General features: G+C 33.9%; 2 protein-coding genes and 1 non-coding gene across 3 annotated transcripts; 1 reads left to right on the forward strand and 2 right to left on the reverse strand.

The window, feature by feature from the left end:
• Positions 1–4,051: 4,051 nt before the first annotated feature.
• LOC140869927 (small nucleolar RNA R71) lies at positions 4,052–4,157 on the reverse strand. The gene has a single exon (XR_012146916.1). It is a non-coding gene; the product is annotated as a small nucleolar RNA R71 (small nucleolar RNA).
• A 9,870-nt stretch (positions 4,158–14,027) lies between these two features.
• Positions 14,028–17,419, forward strand: LOC140865996 (protein ABIL3-like). The gene is made up of 10 exons (XM_073270850.1): positions 14,028–14,379; positions 14,857–14,999; positions 15,321–15,403; positions 15,519–15,669; positions 15,924–16,023; positions 16,196–16,288; positions 16,375–16,414; positions 16,502–16,557; positions 16,637–16,782; positions 17,072–17,419. The coding sequence occupies exons 2-10, from the start codon at positions 14,895–14,897 to the stop codon at positions 17,240–17,242; spliced, it is 945 nt and encodes a 314-aa protein (XP_073126951.1). The 5' UTR covers positions 14,028–14,379; positions 14,857–14,894; the 3' UTR covers positions 17,243–17,419.
• A 1,196-nt stretch (positions 17,420–18,615) lies between these two features.
• Positions 18,616–19,631, reverse strand: LOC140862681 (uncharacterized). The gene is made up of 2 exons (XM_073265715.1): positions 19,335–19,631; positions 18,616–19,245 (listed from the first exon to the last, which is right to left on the reverse strand). Exons 1-2 carry the CDS (start codon positions 19,629–19,631, stop codon positions 18,616–18,618), a joined length of 927 nt encoding a protein of 308 aa, XP_073121816.1.
• Between the last annotated feature and the right edge of the window lie 566 nt (positions 19,632–20,197).

The raw sequence follows: 20,197 nt of genomic DNA on the forward strand, positions 1-20,197 counted from the left end.
CCAGAAACTTTCTTCTTTTCCTTGCTTTCTTCTCCATTAAATTTTCGTTTGAGCGATGACAAAGATGGAAACACAATGTCGTTACTCATATTACTTGTTTCTTTGATTCCAAATCTTGTGTCATTCTCCATTCCCAAATCATTATATTCACTAACATCATCGATTTCAACGTGTTCTTCAAAATCTGGCAAATAATCATTTTCCTTCACGATCTCATCATTGCCACCAACGCAATGCACGCATTGTTGGGTTGATGCCCTTGAACTTTCCCCCATTGCAGCAACATCAGAAAATAACTTATCATATCGAAACCAAATGAGTGATAAATCTTTATTTCTAAATTTGACATAATCTCCATTTTCCTGCAATAATAAATTATATTTTAGCAATCTAAGATTCAACGATCGAATAAACAATTTTATACAAATAAAGTTCTAGAACTTACACTAATTTTTCTCTCCCACCATTCATCGGAGGCATCTAGTGAATTATTTGTAGGATTCCAACCAACTCCAGTTTCCATGTGCATTAGCTTCTTGAATAATAACCAATCCTTCTTCATGGAATCCCAATGATTTCGAAGTTGCTTGTACACATACACTTTTCCAGTTGCCTCGTTAAACTTTCTCACTAAATTTTTCCATCCATTCGTATTAAAGTGACTATTTGGTCGATTGCCCAGTAAAATTTCCTCCTCACACAAATCAACAAATTTCAGTGATAGAAACGTACTCAACAAACTTAAATTTTGTTGATTTGTTTTATTTGAATTTTTACTTGTAATTTTACTCAAAGTTGGATTTTACATCACTCCTTTGTTTCTATTGTCTTGATTTTTCATTTTCAACTATATTGCAAACCAAAATAAATAAATAAAAAACTGACATCTAGAGATGACTTCAAAAGAAAAATTATATATCAACCTATGCATATAATTTTGATTAAAAGTATAAAGTACGACTCCTAATTTTAAATAGGCAACAAGTATTATTATGCAAATAAAATATAAATCTTTACTTGACAATAAAACTAGAAGACATGCTTTAATAAATATTACAAGAACCAAGAACAATATTATGAATCAACCTATCAAGAAAAATGATGTCATGTGATATTAAGACAACTGATATCACGGAATGAGACTGCCATTTGATAAAACTCACACAACTCTTCTTAGCTGGAATATCAGAGAAAAGACAATGGTGTTTTCAACAAGTTTAGCTACCATGCTTGGAGTGTAGCAAAGTTTGGCCTTTAATAGATGAGTTGTTCCAGTAATTTTGGGCTATTTTATTGCTGTTTAAGATACAAGTTACCCACAAGTTCATTTATTTCTTACTATATCTACATATACACACACACTTAAAAAACTTTTAATAAAAACTAATGAGCTAATTTACAGAGGGACAGAAGGCCGAAAAAGAGACCAGAGTGTGGCGTTTGGGTACTATTATAGCTCAGGCTTTTACCGACAAGTTCATTAATTTCTTACTATATCTACATATACACACACACTTAAAAAACTTTTAATAAAAACTAATGAGCAAATTTACAGAGGGACATAAGGCCGAAAAAGAGACCAGAGTGTGGCGTTTGGGTACTATTATAGCTCATGCTTTTACTTGAGAAATTGAAAGCAAAATACGAAAACACATTTTTGGTTATTTGAATTGATATTAGGCTTACATAATCATTGACAGATTTTTTTCATGACATAAACAAGCAATGTTTGGGATCGACACCTAGCACGCCTATGTTATGCTAGTGTACTTTAGCATCAAATCCTTAAGCCCACATAAATCGTGATTAGTAAGGTAATGAGAGATTATATTCATTTTGTCAAAATACAGAGATTGTGTTCAATCACAAAGTCAAAATGAATCAAGATATACCCCAGTAGCATTACAGATTACCCTATTCGCCTGCCAATTTCTTTGGTTCCACCATAAGCTACAGATTACCCTATTCCCCTACCCATTTCTTTGACTTCACCATAAGCAAAACGATAACAGAAAACAGGGGTCTTTCTTCCAAAAACTCCACAATCATATATATCAATTTCGATTTCATGAATCAAGGTTTAATTTTTTTTTCTACCGTTGTTGCAGTAGATGGATATCAAAAGAAATTAAACTAACCAAAATAAAATTCTAACCCATTCGGAGAAAATTCGTGCGTGCGGAAGAGAAGATGGAAGGGCGTACCGGAGATGGAGAGAAGAGTTGTTGACTGCGTGGAGGCTGAATCGTGCAACTGAAGTGAAAATTGTGTGAAGGGCACGTTGGCCATAAATGAAAATATACAAGGATAATATTGGAAAGCAAAATATTAAAATAAGACCTTTTCTTAAAAATTAAGGGGGTATCTACTTTTTTAAAAACAGCTTATAAGCTGTCAAACAGCTTATTTTGACAGCTTATAAGCTGTTTCTTAAAAAAAATTTAAGCTGTTTCAGAGCTTAAAAGCTCTCCCAAACACCCTCTTATTTTTGAGAGATACAGGGGTTTAGAGAGTATTCAGAGTTTTTGAAGGCTAGAGATGGCTAGAGACCAAGGAAAGGGGAGAAGAATCATTCTTGGCACGAAAACGGATGAAGCGACTACCGGAGACGGAGAAGCATCATCTACCTTCGTTTTTATTTCATTCTTTCTCCTAATTTTTTGAATGATGTTCAAGAACATGCTTTGTTTGATTTTTATTTTCATTATGAACTAATTTCTTTGTCTAGAGGGACGACGTAGCTTGACTTGAAACCATGTTTTTGATATTTTGATTGATATATTAGAATTATTCATTTGGTTTATTTGTGTTTTCCTGAATTGATTGCGTTCAATTTATTGGCCATATATTGAATGATATTTTATTTAGAATCTATCACTCGAGAGAGGGGATTTTGCATACGACATGAAAAATACATCATTGGTGTTTATAGGGTTCGAGAGGCTTATAACTCCATTGAATCCTTTGTAAGAATTATTGTACTATTTACCGGATTTAATAGTTGAACTTTGATAGAGATATTGAGTTTGCTATTGAATACGAATTTCTGCTTGACACTCGAGAGAGGTAGTAGAAAATAATAGGGATTCTTGGCTAATAAACTAGAAGAATTTATGATATAAATTTCTTTATGAATTAAAATGGTGGATGGTTAAGTGATGTCGAACCTCTAGAATTTGTCTCTCATTGAATTTTCGTCTTGCGAACTCGCCGTTAATTAATTTTATTTATTGCAAATTTTAGTTTGATATAAACTCAAATCATTCTCGTAGCTCTACATAGGATTAAGATTTTATTAGTTGCAAATATTTAATATAATATCATTTTATTCATTCTCCGTGGGATCGACTTGGACTTAATTCCTATATTAAAACTTGACACCGTGCACTTGCGGGCACAAAATTACGCAACAAGTTTTTGGCGCCGTTGCCGGGGAATGAATTTTATTTGATTTATATTAAATTGTGCTAATTGGTCTTAATTTTGATTTAGAGCATTTTATTTTATTTTGTTGGTTCTAATTTTAAATCTTTCCTGTCTATGCAGTTTATGCGAAAAAGCCAAAGTTACGACTCACTGCTCTTTGACCCGGAAATCGAGAAAACTGGTAAAGCTTTGAGAAAAGCTAGAAGAGAAGAGTTGCAACAAATGGCTGAAGAAAGGGAAAGAGCTGTCAATAATGCTCTGGTGCCAATCAGAGATCACTTTCGACCAGTGATCAATACTCATTATTCTGGGATAGCTCGGCAGAACATCACGGCAAATAATTTTGAGTTGAAACCAGCTCTGATTAATATAGTGTAGCAGAATCAGTTCAGGGGTGCAGCTACTGAAGATCCAAATTTGCATCTGCGTACTTTTCTGGAGATTGCTGACACAGTGAAGATTCATGGTGTTACTGAGGACACTATCAGACTACGATTTTTCCCGTTCTCTCTTAGGGACAATGCTCGTAGTTTGTTGCAGTCATTACCTCTTGGAAGTATCACTACATGGGAAGACATGGCATCTAAATTTCTGGCTAAGTACTTTCCTCCTGCAAAGTCTGCTCAGCTGAAAATTGAGATCACTAATTTCAAACAGCAAGATTTTGAGCAGTTTTATGAAGCTTGGGAGCGGTACAAGGAGTTGCTTAGGAAGTGTCCAAACCATAATTTTCTAGATTGGGAACAGATCGAATTATTCTACAATGGTTTGAATGGACCAACTCATATTTCTGTGGATGCTGCAGCTGGAGGTTCAATATTTTCTGAATTTCCTTAACAGGCTTATGAGATGCTTGAACAAATGACTGTTAACAGTTATCAGTGGCCGACTGAGAGATCTATAATAAAGAAACCTGCTGGAATTCATGAGGTTGATGCATTCACTGCTTTGACTTCTCAGATGGCTACTATTTCTACACAGTTGGCTGCACTGAACAAAGACAATCAAGTTTCTATTAAGACAGCATCGCTGGCGACTGCCGTAAATTTTGCTGATGGATTTGAGAGTGTGGAGTAAGCTCAATATGTGAACAATAGAAACTACAACAACTATCGAGGTAATCCTGTACCTAATCAATATCACCCTAGTCTGCGTAATCATGAAAATTTTTCTTATGCTAACATTAATAATGTGTTGAATCCTCCTCTGGGATACAATACAAATAAGGGTGAGGGTAAGCCTCCTTTGGAGGATGTTGTTAATGCTTTTGTGCAGGAATCGAGCAAGAGGATGACAAGGACTGAGACTCGCCTTGACATCCAAGAAATTATGCCTTTTTATTATTCACCAAGTTTATGTGGATGACATTATCTTTAGTGCTTTCTCTCAAGAGCACGTTGATGATTTTGTTGAATGTATGTCTTCCAATTTTGAAATGAAGATTATAGGTGAATTGTGTTATTTCCTTGGATTACAAATTAAGAAAATGCATGATTGTATTTTTCTGTGCCAAAATAGTTATGCTAAAAATTTGGTGAAAATTGTTTGTAATAACAATGATAATCACATGAAAACGCCGATGGGATCTAGTGAAAAATTGGGCAAGAATGATGTTGCGGCTGGTGTTGACAACATCATGTACCTCAACATGATTGGATCTTTTGTACTTAACTGCAAGTAGCCCTGATATCATGTTTAGTGTGTGTTTATATTCTAGGTACCAATATGATCCAAAGGTCACACATTTGAAAGCTGTTAAACATATCCTAAGATACATATCTGGTACCTTGGATTTGTGATTATGGTTAGGGAAACAAATACTAATCTTTTTTGGTTGTAGTGATGCTGATTGGGCTGTAGATTTGAATTATAGAAAAAGCATTACGAGAGGGTGTTTTTATATTGAAAATAATTTGGTGTCATGGTATAGTCGTAAATAAAATTGTGTGTCACTTTCGACTGCTAAATATGATTATTTGGCAGTCGAGAGTTGTTGTTCACAACTTGTTGGATGAATCAAAAGATAGAAGATTATGGATTTAAAATTGAGTCTCTCATTGTTTATTGTGATAATTCAAGTGCTATTGACATATCAAATAACCCAGTTCAACCCTCTCGCACAAAACACATTGATATTCGACATCACTTTATTCGAGATTTGGTAGAAAAATGTATGATTTGAACGATTTTTTTTGGAACTAATAACCAACTGCAGATATTTTCACTAAGGCTTTAGACTTAGAGAGATTTTCCAATGCTAGGAAGTCTCCCAGTATGTTTGCATTATAAATATTCACTGATGTTGTCTCCAGTGTTACAACACCAGGGACAACACGTCATATGTATGAACATTTTTAGGGCATTAAGAATATTTCATTCATTCATTCATTCATTTTGTTCTGTGTAATGTTTTTATTCTTTGTTGCAATCAACCAATTGACACTAAGTTTTCTGTGAATAATCTTTTTAACACACTTTGCCTTATTCATGAACTCTGACTAAATCACCAAGTAGTTGAGGGATTTTCGTTTACTCCATGATCTTGTCACATGTGAAAAGTGGTTTCACAAATTTATTGTTCAATTTTAGCAAAAGCTTGATGACTAATGTTGTGAATAAAAATCTTGATAAACATCAGAATAAAATGGAAAAAAACTACCTAGGGGAGTACGTTGAAGAAGGTTCTTCTAGCTTGCAGGCTACCACTTCTAAAGTACTTGTAATTGTTTAATGCTAATTAACTATGAAAATTACAACTAACTTTTTGAAAACTAGTGTGTTGTTGGACATGTTTCCAACATGGGAGACAACACTACACTTTTAAACATATCATGTGCATGTGACTGCATTTCATTTTTAGGATACATTATGTTTTAGGCATATAGATATGAATGCAATTATAGAGTACTTCAAAATCAGCTCCGTACAAAAAAAAAGGATATGTTGCATTGTCTTTTATCAATGTTCATAATATCTGACATTAAAACTAAAAGTATGTGTATGCAGATTCTGCTTTGCCTGAGTGTACGGGAAACATTATCCAAAAATATTTAAGACAACTGATTGTCCTTCTCGACTGATCTCTTGATAGCTGCCTTGAGAATCCTCATTTGAGTAAACTGATCGTTTTTGATTAACTGATCCAGTTTAGCTTATGTTCAGTTCAGTTGGATTAGATCTTCATGACTAACTTTGAGTGTCCATTCGAGCATCTTTAACTAGCTTAGAATAATTTAGTCTAAAATATTCTGATAACTTTAGTCGTGCAATCCAGTTAAGCTTAGGACTGTTTCTTGGCGTCGACTATTTTTGTCTAGTTGAGTAACTCAGTTTGTTGTCCAATATCATCCAGTTGAGTTACTTAACTTAGTCTCTTAATTTTGAATTAAGTATTTGTTTAACACAAAAACTTGATAATTGATATCCCAACACATGGTTTCCTTTGGCTTCATCTTGGTACTATCAAATTTTTGGGTGGACACGGTGAGCTTTTTTTTTTCCTTCGTCTGATCATTTCCTTCACACAGTTGAGTGAGCTTTTTCAAGATCTCTTTGGTTGTGGTAAAGGTCTTAATCTTGCTGAGCATCGTCTTGTAAAGTTGAAAGAGTAGGTGCCCAGTGAGCCAACTTGTGGCTAAGGGCTTTGATGACTCTTTGTATAAACAATCTTTTGTTTAATATAATTTACACTTTTATTAATGGCAATGACTTTATCTTTCTTCATATTGTTATATTGTGATATACTATTGTTGTTTTGATAAAGACCTTGAATATACTATAGTGTATGTAAGATGTGGTAGAACATGGGGATGTCTATCATGAAACACATCTTATAGTCACTGTATATTCTAAACTGTTCCTAGTCGATTGAGCCGTCCGATAATAAGGATAAGGATCGCTCGAGTTTGAGACTAGCATTTGCGATGCAGAGTACCACGTTTCATTGGTAAGGAATATAGAGATGTTCGAAGCATGCAAATGGATATTCATATGATGAATGATCGAACTACCCTATCCGGACTTTCCAAGTGGTTATCACTTATCGAGTGGATAAAGTCCGCGGTTTTGGTTGTACACCATTAGTCCTTACTACTTGAAACATCATTGAGACTCTATATGCTAGTATTGTGCTTTGACTCGTTTACCGACTCTATTGGGGTCATCAGGTGTCGAGATTGGGTACAGTTACAACACATATAGAAGTCGATGCTTTGTTGTCAAGGATTCACCACATACTTGCGAGTGTGGATATCCTATGCGATCTGAGGAGATATTAGTGTGACGAATCTCTGGCCAGAGTACATGATGTGTTTTAAGAAATGGTTTCTTAGTAACACATGCGATGTCACTATTTGATCTTCAAGATGTATTGCATAGTTATCGAATCTCGAACGACTCTCGATATACCAATGGTTGTTGATTCGATCGGGATATATGGATGAAGGGACCGTACTGTACGCTAACCAAAATCTATTGGTTCTTGCAGGCACTATCTCAGTAGTGGCCGCCCCCCTTCTCCCCTCTGCTCGGAAAATCCAGTCTGTGAATTTTGAATTGCAGTCTGGTTTAACGGATCAAATTCGTTAATCTCTTCGTAGAAACTTCTGATAGATTTTCTAGTGCAATCTATCAGAGGGATTAAATATCCGTTCGTGGACCTGATTGAAGAACAGTTCGTCCATCAGTTCCAGGGATATACAACAAGAGCAGAGAAATCTGTTGGTGTCCATAATCTCGCTTCGAGATTGGAGGTAAAAATTTTATAATCGTTATTTAATTTTTACACACACAATTTAATCGTAAGGTTGATACCCATTATGGAATCGTTCCATATAAAATTTTTAAACTTCCGCTGCACCGGGTATCAATCCTAATTGATCTAATCGCCGCGTTCTCCAACAGTGGTATCAGAGCCAGGTTGCTCAGATCAAGCGATTAAATTAATCGATTGTACAAAAATTTTTTAAGCCTCGGTTTTTGAAACAAAATAAATATTTAAAAATAAAAAAAAAAATTTCGGGCAAAAACCTGGGCAGCGATTGGATCGCTGCCCGGGGGGGGGGGGGCAGCGCACGGCGCTGCCCTGCGCAGCGATGTGATCGCTGCCCAGGGCAGCGATCGTCGCTGCCCTAGGGGCAGCCCGGGAATGTCCCGGGCGGCCCGCGGGAAAAATTATTTTTTAATTTTTAAATTAAATTTTAATATGTTAAAATTCTATTTTTGGTCCGATCGAAAATTGTTTTTGATTGGTCCACGAGGCGTCGGATCGAATTGTTCGAGTTCGAAAATTTTAAAATTGATTTTTGGATAAATTTGAATTTTTGGAAAATTTTAATATTTTATCCTTAAATTGAATTTTGAAATTAATTATTTTTGGTACAATTGATGATAAGATATGATCTTATGAATATATTGAGTAAAATATGATTTTATGTATAAAATTGGATTTTATAGATAAAATATGATTTTATTTGATAAAAAGATAAAATATGATTTTGTATGTAAAATAAGATTTTATGTATGAAATATGATTTTATCCTTTTAAATTTAAATTGCCATTGCATGTTATCCAATAAATTAATTTTGAATTAAATGTTATTGGATAAGGATGATCGATTGTCATGACCAATTTTTTAGGTAGTATGACTAGTTGGCTTTAGGGCAAGTGGGAGATTGAAAAAGTAGGTGCCCAGTGAGCCAACTTGTGGCTAAGGGCTTTGATGACTCTTTGTATAAACAATCTTTTGTTTAATATAATTTACACTTTTATTAATGGCAATGACTTTATCTTTTTTCATATTGTTATATTGTGATATACTATTGTTGTTTTGATAAAGACCTTGAATATACTATAGTGTATGTAAGATGTGGTAGAACATGGGGATGTCTATCATGAAACACATCTTATAGTCACTATATATTCTAAACTGTTCCTAGTCGATTGAGCCGTCCGATAATAAGGATAAGGATCGCTCGAGTTTGAGACTAGCATTTGCGATGCAGAGTACCACGTTTCATTGGTAAGGAATATAGAGATGTTCGAAGCATGCAAATGGATATTCATATGATGAATGATCGAACTACCCTATCCGGACTTTCCAAGTGGTTATCACTTATCGAGTGGATAAAGTCCGCGGTTTTGGTTGTACACCATTAGTCCTTACTACTTGAAACATCATTGAGACTCTATATGCTAGTATTGTGCTTTGACTCGTTTACCGACTCTATTGGGGTCATCAGGTGTCGAGATTGGGTACAGTTACAACACATATAGAAGTCGATGCTTTGTTGTCAAGGATTCACCACATACTTGCGAGTGTGGATATCCTATGCGATCTGAGGAGATATTAGTGTGACGAATCTCTGGCCAGAGTACATGATGTGTTTTAAGAAATGGTTTCTTAGTAACACATGCGATGTCACTATTTGATCTTCAAGATGTATTGCATAGTTATCGAATCTCGAACGACTCTCGATATACCAATGGTTGTTGATTCGATCGGGATATATGGATGAAGGGACCGTACTGTACGCTAACCAAAATCTATTGGTTCTTGCAGGCACTATCAGTGATACCTAGGGAATCATGGGGCGATGTTGCTAGGCGCTCTTACCATGATTCGATGGGCAAGTCGGAAATTGTTGTTCCGAGTCACAAGGAGTTGTGAGCCCACGGCTAGCTGTATCCCTGAACCATTGAGGGTCAGACAGAGTAATGGATTTTTAATCCCCGTTGAGATAGTTAAATTTAAAGAGTTAAATTTAATGAACAAAAAAGTTGGACTTCTTAATTATGAGTAGAGGAGTAAGATTTCCTAAAATGACATAGGGATGGACATTTTTGGAAACCACTGAATTCGGATTCAGAAAATTTTATCTTGACTTTAAAAGGTGCAGAAATGGTTTCTGTGCACATTGGTGAAATCGGTTTATCAATCGGAGTCACGATGAATTTTATATTAATTTCTGAACATGCGGGCCTTGCTTGTCGGGTTTGAACTTATGACTAATGGGCCCTAAGCTGTTAGTGTCCTACATTATAAATAAGTTATTGCAGTATAGAAATTACACACAACAGGTCACAATTTTTGAAAAAAAACCTATTTTTCTCTCAGTAGTGGCCGCCCCCCTTCTCCCCTCTGCTCGGAAAATCCAGTCTGTGAATTTTGAATTGCAGTCTGGTTTAACGGATCAAATTCGTTAATCTCTTCGTAGAAACTTCTGATAGATTTTCTAGTGCAATCTATCAGAGGGATTAAATATCCGTTCGTGGACCTGATTGAAGAACAGTTCGTCCATCAGTTCCAGGGATATACAACAAGAGCAGAGAAATCTGTTGGTGTCCATAATCTCGCTTCGAAATTGGAGGTAAAAATTTTATAATCGTTATTTAATTTTTACACACACAATTTAATCGTAAGGTTGATACCCATTATGGAATCGTTCCATATAAAATTTTTTAAACTTCCGCTGCACCGGGTATCAATCCTAATTGATTTGATCGCCGCGTTCTCCAACAAAAGTATGTTTTTAGCCACATTGTCAAGATTGACTTTCTTTTTGTCCTCAATGGTCCACTTCGATTGGTGATTTTCTACCATTTGAGATTCACCACTAGATATAACAATGGAAGTGTTGGCTTTAAGAATCTTCATTGGGTCATCTGTGATGACATACCTCATGTCATCGTCTTGGGAAGAAAGATGTGCCTGCAAACGAATTTTTCATTTTTCATATTCCTCCTTAGAGAACAAAGGGATCTTGTTGTAAGAATTCATGATTGAGTATAAAATTTCAGAGGTCGAGATAAAACCCACTCTGATACCACTTGTTGGGATCAGATGTGTTTGTAGAGGGGTGGGTGAATACACACTCTTTAAAAATTTTACTAAAAATGACCAACTGTTGTGGTCGGCTGAGTTAGGTCTTTTAACCAAACTAAACTAAATATCTCAACGTCTGAAAATGATCAAACAACGAGTAGTGTAGAAATAGTTTGAAAATTTTCAATGAGTATTTTCTACTCAACTCAATCAATAGTATCAACAAAATAAATAAAAGCAGAAGAAAGAAACACATGATATATGGAAGTTCGAAGGAAAAATCCTTCTACGTCTCCCCTTCTCCACTTAGGAAAGCATGCACTAGAAGACTTTGATTTATAAAAACCTTATATACAATTCACTCCAAATTTATGACTTATACACCGTATAATCGGAAATCCTAGTTAACAAAAGATACGACCTCAATTCTTATCAACTAAACACCAAGATAATACATAAGAAATTTGAATCTTTCGATCTAAACAATCAAACTCTTCTTTGAAAGCTTTATGTCTTTGAAGCGGTCAAGAGAGCTTGAGAAACCTTTAGTGATCCTTGAAAGATCAGATGTTAATCTTGTAAGCGAGGGTTGATTGAGCGGTAGATAATATGGTTTTCTTGAGTGCTCAAAGTGACTGAGAATGCAAGCTTTGTAAGAGACAGTTCTTGGATAAACATATAGATCGATTATGGTTCTCTTACTTGAAGCATTCTCTAATTATATTGTCTCTTGCATAAATCTGTTCAACATTAGGCTGTGGGAATAATAAATTCAAGAGTACTGTTGTCTCCATCTTCCTTTATAGATTATACACTTCATTTAATGCATGATTTGGACAGCTTCCAAATAAGGAAAACAACGGTCCCAAACAGCTTTTGCACATACCCTTAGCAGTGCACATTTCGGGTAATTGTCTAATTCCTTGATCATTGATGGTTGTGCATTGCTTCATCAACCGATTTCTCTTAAAAAGCATCTGAAATGTTTTGAAGTACGTGAAGCTTGAATCAAAATATATCCTATCGACCAGTTGAAAGATATACAATATTGTGAGGCGTCAGAGGTGGGGGTAGATGTAGGAGGCGGTGGTGACGATGACGGAGGCATTGGAGGCACCAGGTGAAATTAAATGATCAGGTGAGGCAATCTTCTTGACCGGGTGATATATTCTGAATAGATGTATCCGGTTGAAATTTTAGCTTCTTGAGTCACCGGACAAGTGCCTATTAATATATTTAAAAAGTAGCCATTTATAACAATGAATTATAGTTTGTTATCACCAAAACTAAGAGATCTAACAGTTTTACTTTATGTTAATTTTTTAAACTGATATTTAATTATGTTAAGTTTCAAATTTATCCTTTAGACCATTTTTACATGAACAAACAAATATATTACTATAATTATGGAAATACTAAATTTTTTTTTCACTTGTGTTTAATTATATTAATTCTTTGAATTTTTTTTATATTAAAATTTATTTTTTATATTTAATTTATATTAATAATAAAACTTTATTAAAATTGTAACATTTAATTGAATTAGTTAAGTTTTTAGCATTACAAATTTATTATTTTTTTTACAATTAATAATATTAATATTAATTTATTTCCAATCATTTACTGTTATTATTCTTGTATCCAATATTATTTTATTAATTATTTAAATATATGTGTAGAGAAAAATAGTCAAAATAATTTGAAAATAATCATGATAATTTTTTTTTTCAAATCCAATTACATATTACTATCAAAATTAAAAAGTTGTTTTATTACAAATTAATAACATATCTATATGCTTATAAATATAGTAAAAAAAAAATAACACAGATTTAATATCTGATATATATCTTGAACGGAACAATCATAATACTAGTATATTGAACGACGTGCTTGTATAATATTTTTTTAATTAATTTGATTTATATTGAAATAGGAGTAACATCATAGTTGTAAAAATTATCGACGGACTAAACTGTAATTTGAAATGTTGAAATAAAAAAAAACAAAAGAAAGAACAAAAATATAATATCTATATCGCATAATGATAATTTCGACAAAAAAAAAAAAGATGGTGTCCTCTTTGGTCTAATGACATATTCTTTAAATATAACTAGTGTATTGATACACGCGTTGCGTTTTTGTATAATATTTTTGTAATTAATTTGATTTATATTCAAATAAGAGTAGTATCATAGATGTAAAATTCTCGAGAGATTAAACTGTAATTTGAAATATCGATTTTTTTAAAAAAGAAAAAACAAAAGAAAACAATAGTGTAACATATACATTACATAAGGATAATTTTGGTAAACAAAAAGATGGTGTCTAATGAGTAGGTTTTTTTTATATATAGTGGAATATATATAGATAATAGTCATTATTATTTTGTTCATAAATATAAATTAATAAATCAAAATATACACTATATATGTTAAACTTCCTTATTTATTATTACTAAATTTTATATAATTAATATTATTCTTAACTTAATTTCCTATTATTTCACATATCATTATTAATTTGTTCTGATAATTTAGTATTATACTAACATAGCATTATTATAATTATCGATCTAATTTTTATTTTATCATAAAAAAATTACTAATTTATTTTTATTATTTTTATTAGGAAAAGAAATTATGTAGAATAAGATTTATTTATTTCAATTATTTTGGAAAGTAATTCTCATTTTAGTAAATTAGACTAATTTTAGTTCCAGTAGAGGTGCAACGACCGTTTAAGGAACCACTTCCGTTTCTTGAAATTTTGCTCTTGTCGATTTGAGGCGCTTTCTTATAAAGTTATTTTGTCTCTGTTTCTCCCCTTTTCAACATCCCACCAACGGATTGAAAAGAATAACTCAGAAAAATTTGTCGTTTTTCATTTGGGTGTAGTCAAAATCTTGGTACCAAACCATAATGGTCACTATCAGTTTACTGGTCCTTTTTTTCTGTCCTTTCTTCATATTTTTTTCAAACCAGCACTCAATGATCGAGTTGAATGCATAGTAACTGCGGGGTGACTTAGTTTTACATAAAGCTTCGTTTTTTTCACACTGTTTCGTGCCGTGTGGGTTCGTTGTTTTGTTGGGAAAACGAAGGAGTAGAGTCTTTTTGGGAATTTAAAGGTGGGTTTCTTTTGGTAGGAATGCTGAGCAAGCTTTTTATTGCTCATGTACATTGAAATGGAGCTGGAGCCCAAATCTTGTTTCCTCTAGTTTTTTTTTTTTTTGCCTGGTTTTCTTGATTTTGAATTCCTGAATTTCTGGTGTTCTTTTAAGGAAATGAGTTAATGGATAATGTTTTGAGAACTTAACAATGTGAATGTACTTTTTTAACTGTTAGCGAGATTTTTAGCTTCTTTTTTTATTGTTCTTAATGGGAATCCTAGTTCCTTAAAGAAATGGTATGAAAGTGTCTCGTACCGGCTTATTCACTCCTTTAATTATAGTTAATGCTTTTCAGAATATTAGGATTTATGTTTGTTTCATTTTCCTGCTTATCTTGCCAGTAGTCCTTGCTCACACATTCACGTTTTCTTACCTGTTTTAAGATTTGAGCCATGATTTAGTAGTTATGTCATGTTTGTGGGATGGTTTTTGCAGCAAGATAAGCACATTTTGGCTACCATTATTCGTACTTCATGGCAACATTTACTGCGTCTGCTTCAATGCGTGATCCTTGTGAATCATGTAACTACGATGATGTCTTCATGGAGCAAAGCATGATCCTCTCGGATAGTTTAAAGGTTATTAATTGTTTCATTCAGTGTTCTTTAATATTCTGCTAGTTTGTGGTCCTTGTGCAGTATCACCTCTTTACAGAAGTAGTACTACCGAGGTATCCATGTGAATTAGTTCCGGTGATAGCCTGAGGGGTAAATGGTGAAAATTGAATGCGTCATCGTATACCATTTAATGAATGTGGGGAATGGATGATTATGAAACTTCATTAAGAGACTGGAGACGAGTTATGTTTCATCTTTGTTTAGGATCTTTAATTTGCAGATTTAAAATTTCAACTGGCTGAATTTCAATTAGCCATTCTGATTTCGTCTTTATTTCTTTAGGACTTGAAGAATCTTAGCAAAGAATTATATTCAGCTGCTGAATACTTTGAGTTGTCTTATATGGATGACAACCAAAAGGAGATGTGAGTCAATATAGATTACTGCAGAGACTCCATTCCATGTTATTTTTATTAATTTGCTCCAAAGAATCCTCAACTCAGTTTTTTCCTCCTGAAATGTCTGTGATTGATTATGTAGAGTGGCGAATACATTGAAAGATTATGCCGTTGATGCAATTGTTAATACGGTGGACCATTTGGGGCATGCCACCTATAAGATCAGTTATCTGCTGGATGAAAAGGTCGATGAAGTTTCTGGAAATGAATTCCATATATCTTGCATGGAGCAGGTAATCCTGCCATTCCTGTGTTTGCAGATCTTTTCGTGAATGTGGTCGAGAAAGAATATAGTCATTAAACACGACATTTATTATACTCATTTAGTAGTCCATAGAATTTGATTGTATCTCTGTGAATTCCTTTGCTGCGATAGAGATGCGATGTAGCACCACATCAATTATGACCAAATATGTTCAAAAGCAGAAATATACACAGCCTTTGGATGTTTGTATTGATTCTTGATTGTTCCTTTGTGGTGTTTTAGAGATTGCGGAGATGCCAGTATTACATCGATCGTGAAGGTTTGTCGCAGCAGTCACTAATGATCAAGGCTCCAAAGTATCACAAGAGATACATTTTACCAGGTCTACAAACTCATATAATGTTATTGTACATTATAATGCGTTGAGAGAGCAGTGATTCATGGGAGGGAACAGCTTCAATAGCTTTGGCTAATTATTATTTTAGTTTCAATTTGCAATTATAAATATAAACTTTATATATGCTGGCTTAAAAATTTAAATATTATCGATTTAGTGGGCGAGACAATGGATGGAGCCGTTCAAGCTAACTTAAGAATCCAAGAATGCAGCCTGAATGTTGGAGATGACTGGCACCAATCTAGGAATGGTAGTGTATATAATGGCTTTGGTTTCGTGTTAGCGTCGATGCATTTCTATTTTAACCACTTTTCTTATGAGCAAATCACCATGCAGCTCGAGCTACAACCAAAGAAACTCCTCCATCAACGGTCAGGTGAGTTATATGCTTGCAAATTATTTCTAATCAAATTCTAAGTTTGGAGATACCAAGCAATGAAACTTATGCTATCACATGTTGCAGCAAAGGGCGCTCTAGAAAGTCTTCATTCTCTAGCAAGATGCCTAATATAAATTTGGGTAACATATTAAAAAAACTCAGTTTCTTCAGAAGTTAAGTTTATACTGCGTTGATTATGTGTTTGCTTGATGATATCAGAAAAACGGACAGCATCTTCCCCCCGGTTTCCTCTTGTACGTCCTAATTCCCACTCGAGCAATCCCGCATCTCCAAAATGTTCACGTCCAAGCACCCCAAATCGTAGCCGGACAACTATTCCAACCCCTTCTCTGGAAAGACAAATGGTAGTATTAGATCCTTCTATATATCATCTAGTAATAAAATATAAATTTTTTGTTAAACTCACTCCATGAAGCACATAATTTTGAAATAAAAATCCCTGGTGGACAACCCCCTTTATATTCCAGCACTATACTGTGTATTTCTTAGCTATAGTTCCTCCTATATGTTCATCGGTCTCTGATTTACATGGGAGGGCCATGTTAAAAGTTAAATTTATCGACCCTTTACTAATTATGGACTCGAATTGTTGAGAAAAATAGTTTCTAACACAGTGTTGGCTGAACATTGCAGTCCATATCTGAACCTCGGAAACCAGCTTCAATGCATTTGTATGTCGGAAACAGAAGCCCCAAAGATAGTGAACAGCTTCGTAGCAAGAGTATACGACTTCTGAAGGTGTTGCTTAGTCGAAGCAAGCCGAAGAAAGACGAAACATTGTATACTTACTTGGATGAATATTGATGCAAATATGAGTTGTATAGGTGAAAATATGCAGGAAAGCCATTTACATTAAACTTCTCCATTTTCTTAGCTTTCTTGATTCTCTCGTTAAAAGAGAGCTGTGTCATTTTGCTTCTAGTGTAGGCTTCAGTTTCAAATTTTGCTTTTGAATTATTTTCTTGCAACCGTAACTGTGAATTATTTGGAACATGTTGGTTGATTTTAAATTAAAATGATTCATAATTTGTCAAGTACTGTCAGCAAGTTTCCGAAATCAGAATATTGCAAAAAAGTGCAGGAAATGCAACTTAAGATTGCTCTGCAGGACAATGTGAGGAAAAAATATATATATATATATATTATAATATTTTTTTGCCTTCTTTAGCCAGATTATTTATTCATTTTACACGCATACATCATGTGCGCCTCACTGCTATATGCATAATTCAAGTGGTTGTCAGGCAATAATTACTCAAGTTTCTGTTGGAATTTAGTTTTCAAGTTCATTCTATTATAAATAGACATTTTTATTGGTTATTTGTAGACTGACCATGAAGTGTTTTTGTACGGAGTTCATTTATGTTTAGTTAGATGTTCATATTATATTTATTTTTTCAAATTAATATTTGTTTTTTGTTCATCCAAAATAATACAAAGTGACATGCATACGTGAATCGACTAAACCGACACAGTCGAAGTCGAAAAGAATATACCATCGACATGGAACAAGAAATTTCATGCTCTTTACCCTTATAGCATCTCCAATCATCCTCTATTTTGGAGGATTTCTTCAAAATGGAGGATGGTTTGGCCTCCAACCATCCTCTATTTGCATCCTTCATTTTGGAGGATCCTACAGTGATCCTCCATATTTGGAGGATCACTGTTCAAATAGAGGATGGATTTGGAGGATGACATATTTATGAAAATGCCATCCTCCAAAATTATTTTTTAGACCTTGAAAATGATGAATTTATTTTTTAGTCCCTATTTTAAATTATTTTCAGTTTTTATATTAAATATTACTTGGTAAATTGGTCTAATTTTTATTATTTTGAGTGTTCTCCCATTTTATTTTTAAAATTAATTTCAGTGCTTAATTTTTTTAGTTTAATTAAATTTTATTTGTTTTTTTTTATAATTTTTCAATAAATTAATTGTAATTTTATTATTTTTAAATAACATTAAATGGAAATTATGAACAAAGTAATTAGAAACACACAAAACAATTTAGCGCAAACATTTTATTCAAAACACGATTTACTACAAACATTTTGTCAACTTAATATAACTTGAAAACTATGCGATTATTTTGACACGAGAATAAATCACCAACAAAAAAAAACACAAATAACAATAAAAATAAACACACTCGTCGTAATCAAGAAAATAAACTAGTAGTCTGATAGGTTGGGTCCGGGTGGTGAAGTTCCTCCAAAAAATTGTCCGAAAGGTGCAAAATTCCCAGCGGAACTATCCCCCTTTGCTAGTCTTTTCTTATAAATGTTTTGTTGCTGTTTGATCAAGTATGGACGCACTGACTCATCAACAGACATGGAGTTCAACAATAGTATTTTATTATCTTTCTTCTCGGCCATTATATCATTTCTTTGTCTCTCAATATCAATGAGCTCTTTTCGATGGATCTCAGCATTCTCCATCACAACCACCATTTTCTGACTACATTTGGCCATTATGGAAAGGTCATTCGAGTGTTCTTCATTAGCTTTTATTTTTCCTTTGGCCTTTTTTATGCCAATTGGACGCTTAAAACCCCCTGATGGGCTATCTTCATCCAGGTTTATAGCAAATCCGGATAAAACTGGAGAATCGGGTGTTGGTGATTCTGTGTTGGGAGAATAGTCTGATTGGGATGAATCGATGTTCCCAAGGTTTGATACAAAATTAGGTAAAACAGCGTTGGATGGTCTAAACTTCTCTTGATCTTTAAGTAACTGCCAAACATGATCCAACCTCCAAGTCAACCCAGATGATTGCTTAAATAATTCTTTTGCTCGATCCAACTACAACCACATATAATTTGTATCTTAGTTGCATATTGTAAAAATAAAATTCATTTGAAATATATATTCTAACAAAATTTACTACTCACAATGTCTTTCTCAGAAGCACCACTTGGACGGCTAAGTTCCACCTGGCTAACACATGAACTAAAGTTTTGAACAATCTTGTTTATGTTGAACCAGCGGCATTGGAGGGCATTAATAGTACGAGGCTCTGCTGAGCTATCAGTGACTTGTTCGTTGTAGGTTGCTACAACTCGTGACCACAACTTATCACGTGATTGGTTTATACCAATTATTGGATTTTGGGAGACATCAAGATACGCCGTGACAAGGAGTTTGTCCTCCTCGATTGAGAAAGAAACACCGCGTTTAGATGAAGTCATTTGATAGTAAATAATTAGTTTATGTATCTGATATATGTGAATGCTAAGAATGTCACTTCTATTTATAGCTCAACAATTTTGGATAACAAATATGGTCCAACGGTTAATATTAAAGGATATATGATCTGACGCTTCTAATCAACTTACTTGGATGTATGTTTCTTGAGATACGCAAATTGAATCTGAAAAGTGTATATTTAGATAACTAAGTTTTAAAAAAAATATGCAAAGATGTGTTATGTGTATAGATGAGTAGTCAAATCAGTCATCAAGACCCGTGAGTAGTGGCCAACTAGACATCACATCTTTTATGTCTTTCATTGCACGATTGTAGACAACACGTGATAAAGCTGTGCAATAGTTGAGTATTGAGTTGTCTCTGATCGCGACTAGACAACCCATGCCAGCTGCTACTAGAAGACATGACTACTTGCAAATAAAGTATTAAAATATGTAAATATATATATACATGATCTTTATATGTGTGTATTGTACATGACCAGTCACATCATTTGTCACTACCCGTGAGTAGTGGACAACTAGACACACCCATGCCAGCTGCTAGT

This window comes from Henckelia pumila, chromosome 4, assembly GCF_033568475.1.
Source record: "Henckelia pumila isolate YLH828 chromosome 4, ASM3356847v2, whole genome shotgun sequence".
Classification (NCBI taxonomy): domain Eukaryota; kingdom Viridiplantae; phylum Streptophyta; class Magnoliopsida; order Lamiales; family Gesneriaceae; genus Henckelia; species Henckelia pumila.

Coding starts and splice junctions, on each gene's coding strand:
- LOC140865996 (XM_073270850.1), top strand. CDS start 14,895: ATGGCAACATTTACTGCGTCTGCTTCAATGCGTGATCCTTGTGAATCA. Junction 15,670..15,923: donor ATATATCTTGCATGGAGCAG/GTAATCCTGCCA, acceptor GTGGTGTTTTAG/AGATTGCGGAGATGCCAGTA. Junction 16,024..16,195: donor CAAGAGATACATTTTACCAG/GTCTACAAACTC, acceptor TTATCGATTTAG/TGGGCGAGACAATGGATGGA.
- LOC140862681 (XM_073265715.1), bottom strand. CDS start 19,631: ATGACTTCATCTAAACGCGGTGTTTCTTTCTCAATCGAGGAGGACAAA. Junction 19,246..19,334: donor GTGCTTCTGAGAAAGACATT/GTGAGTAGTAAA, acceptor ATGTGGTTGTAG/TTGGATCGAGCAAAAGAATT.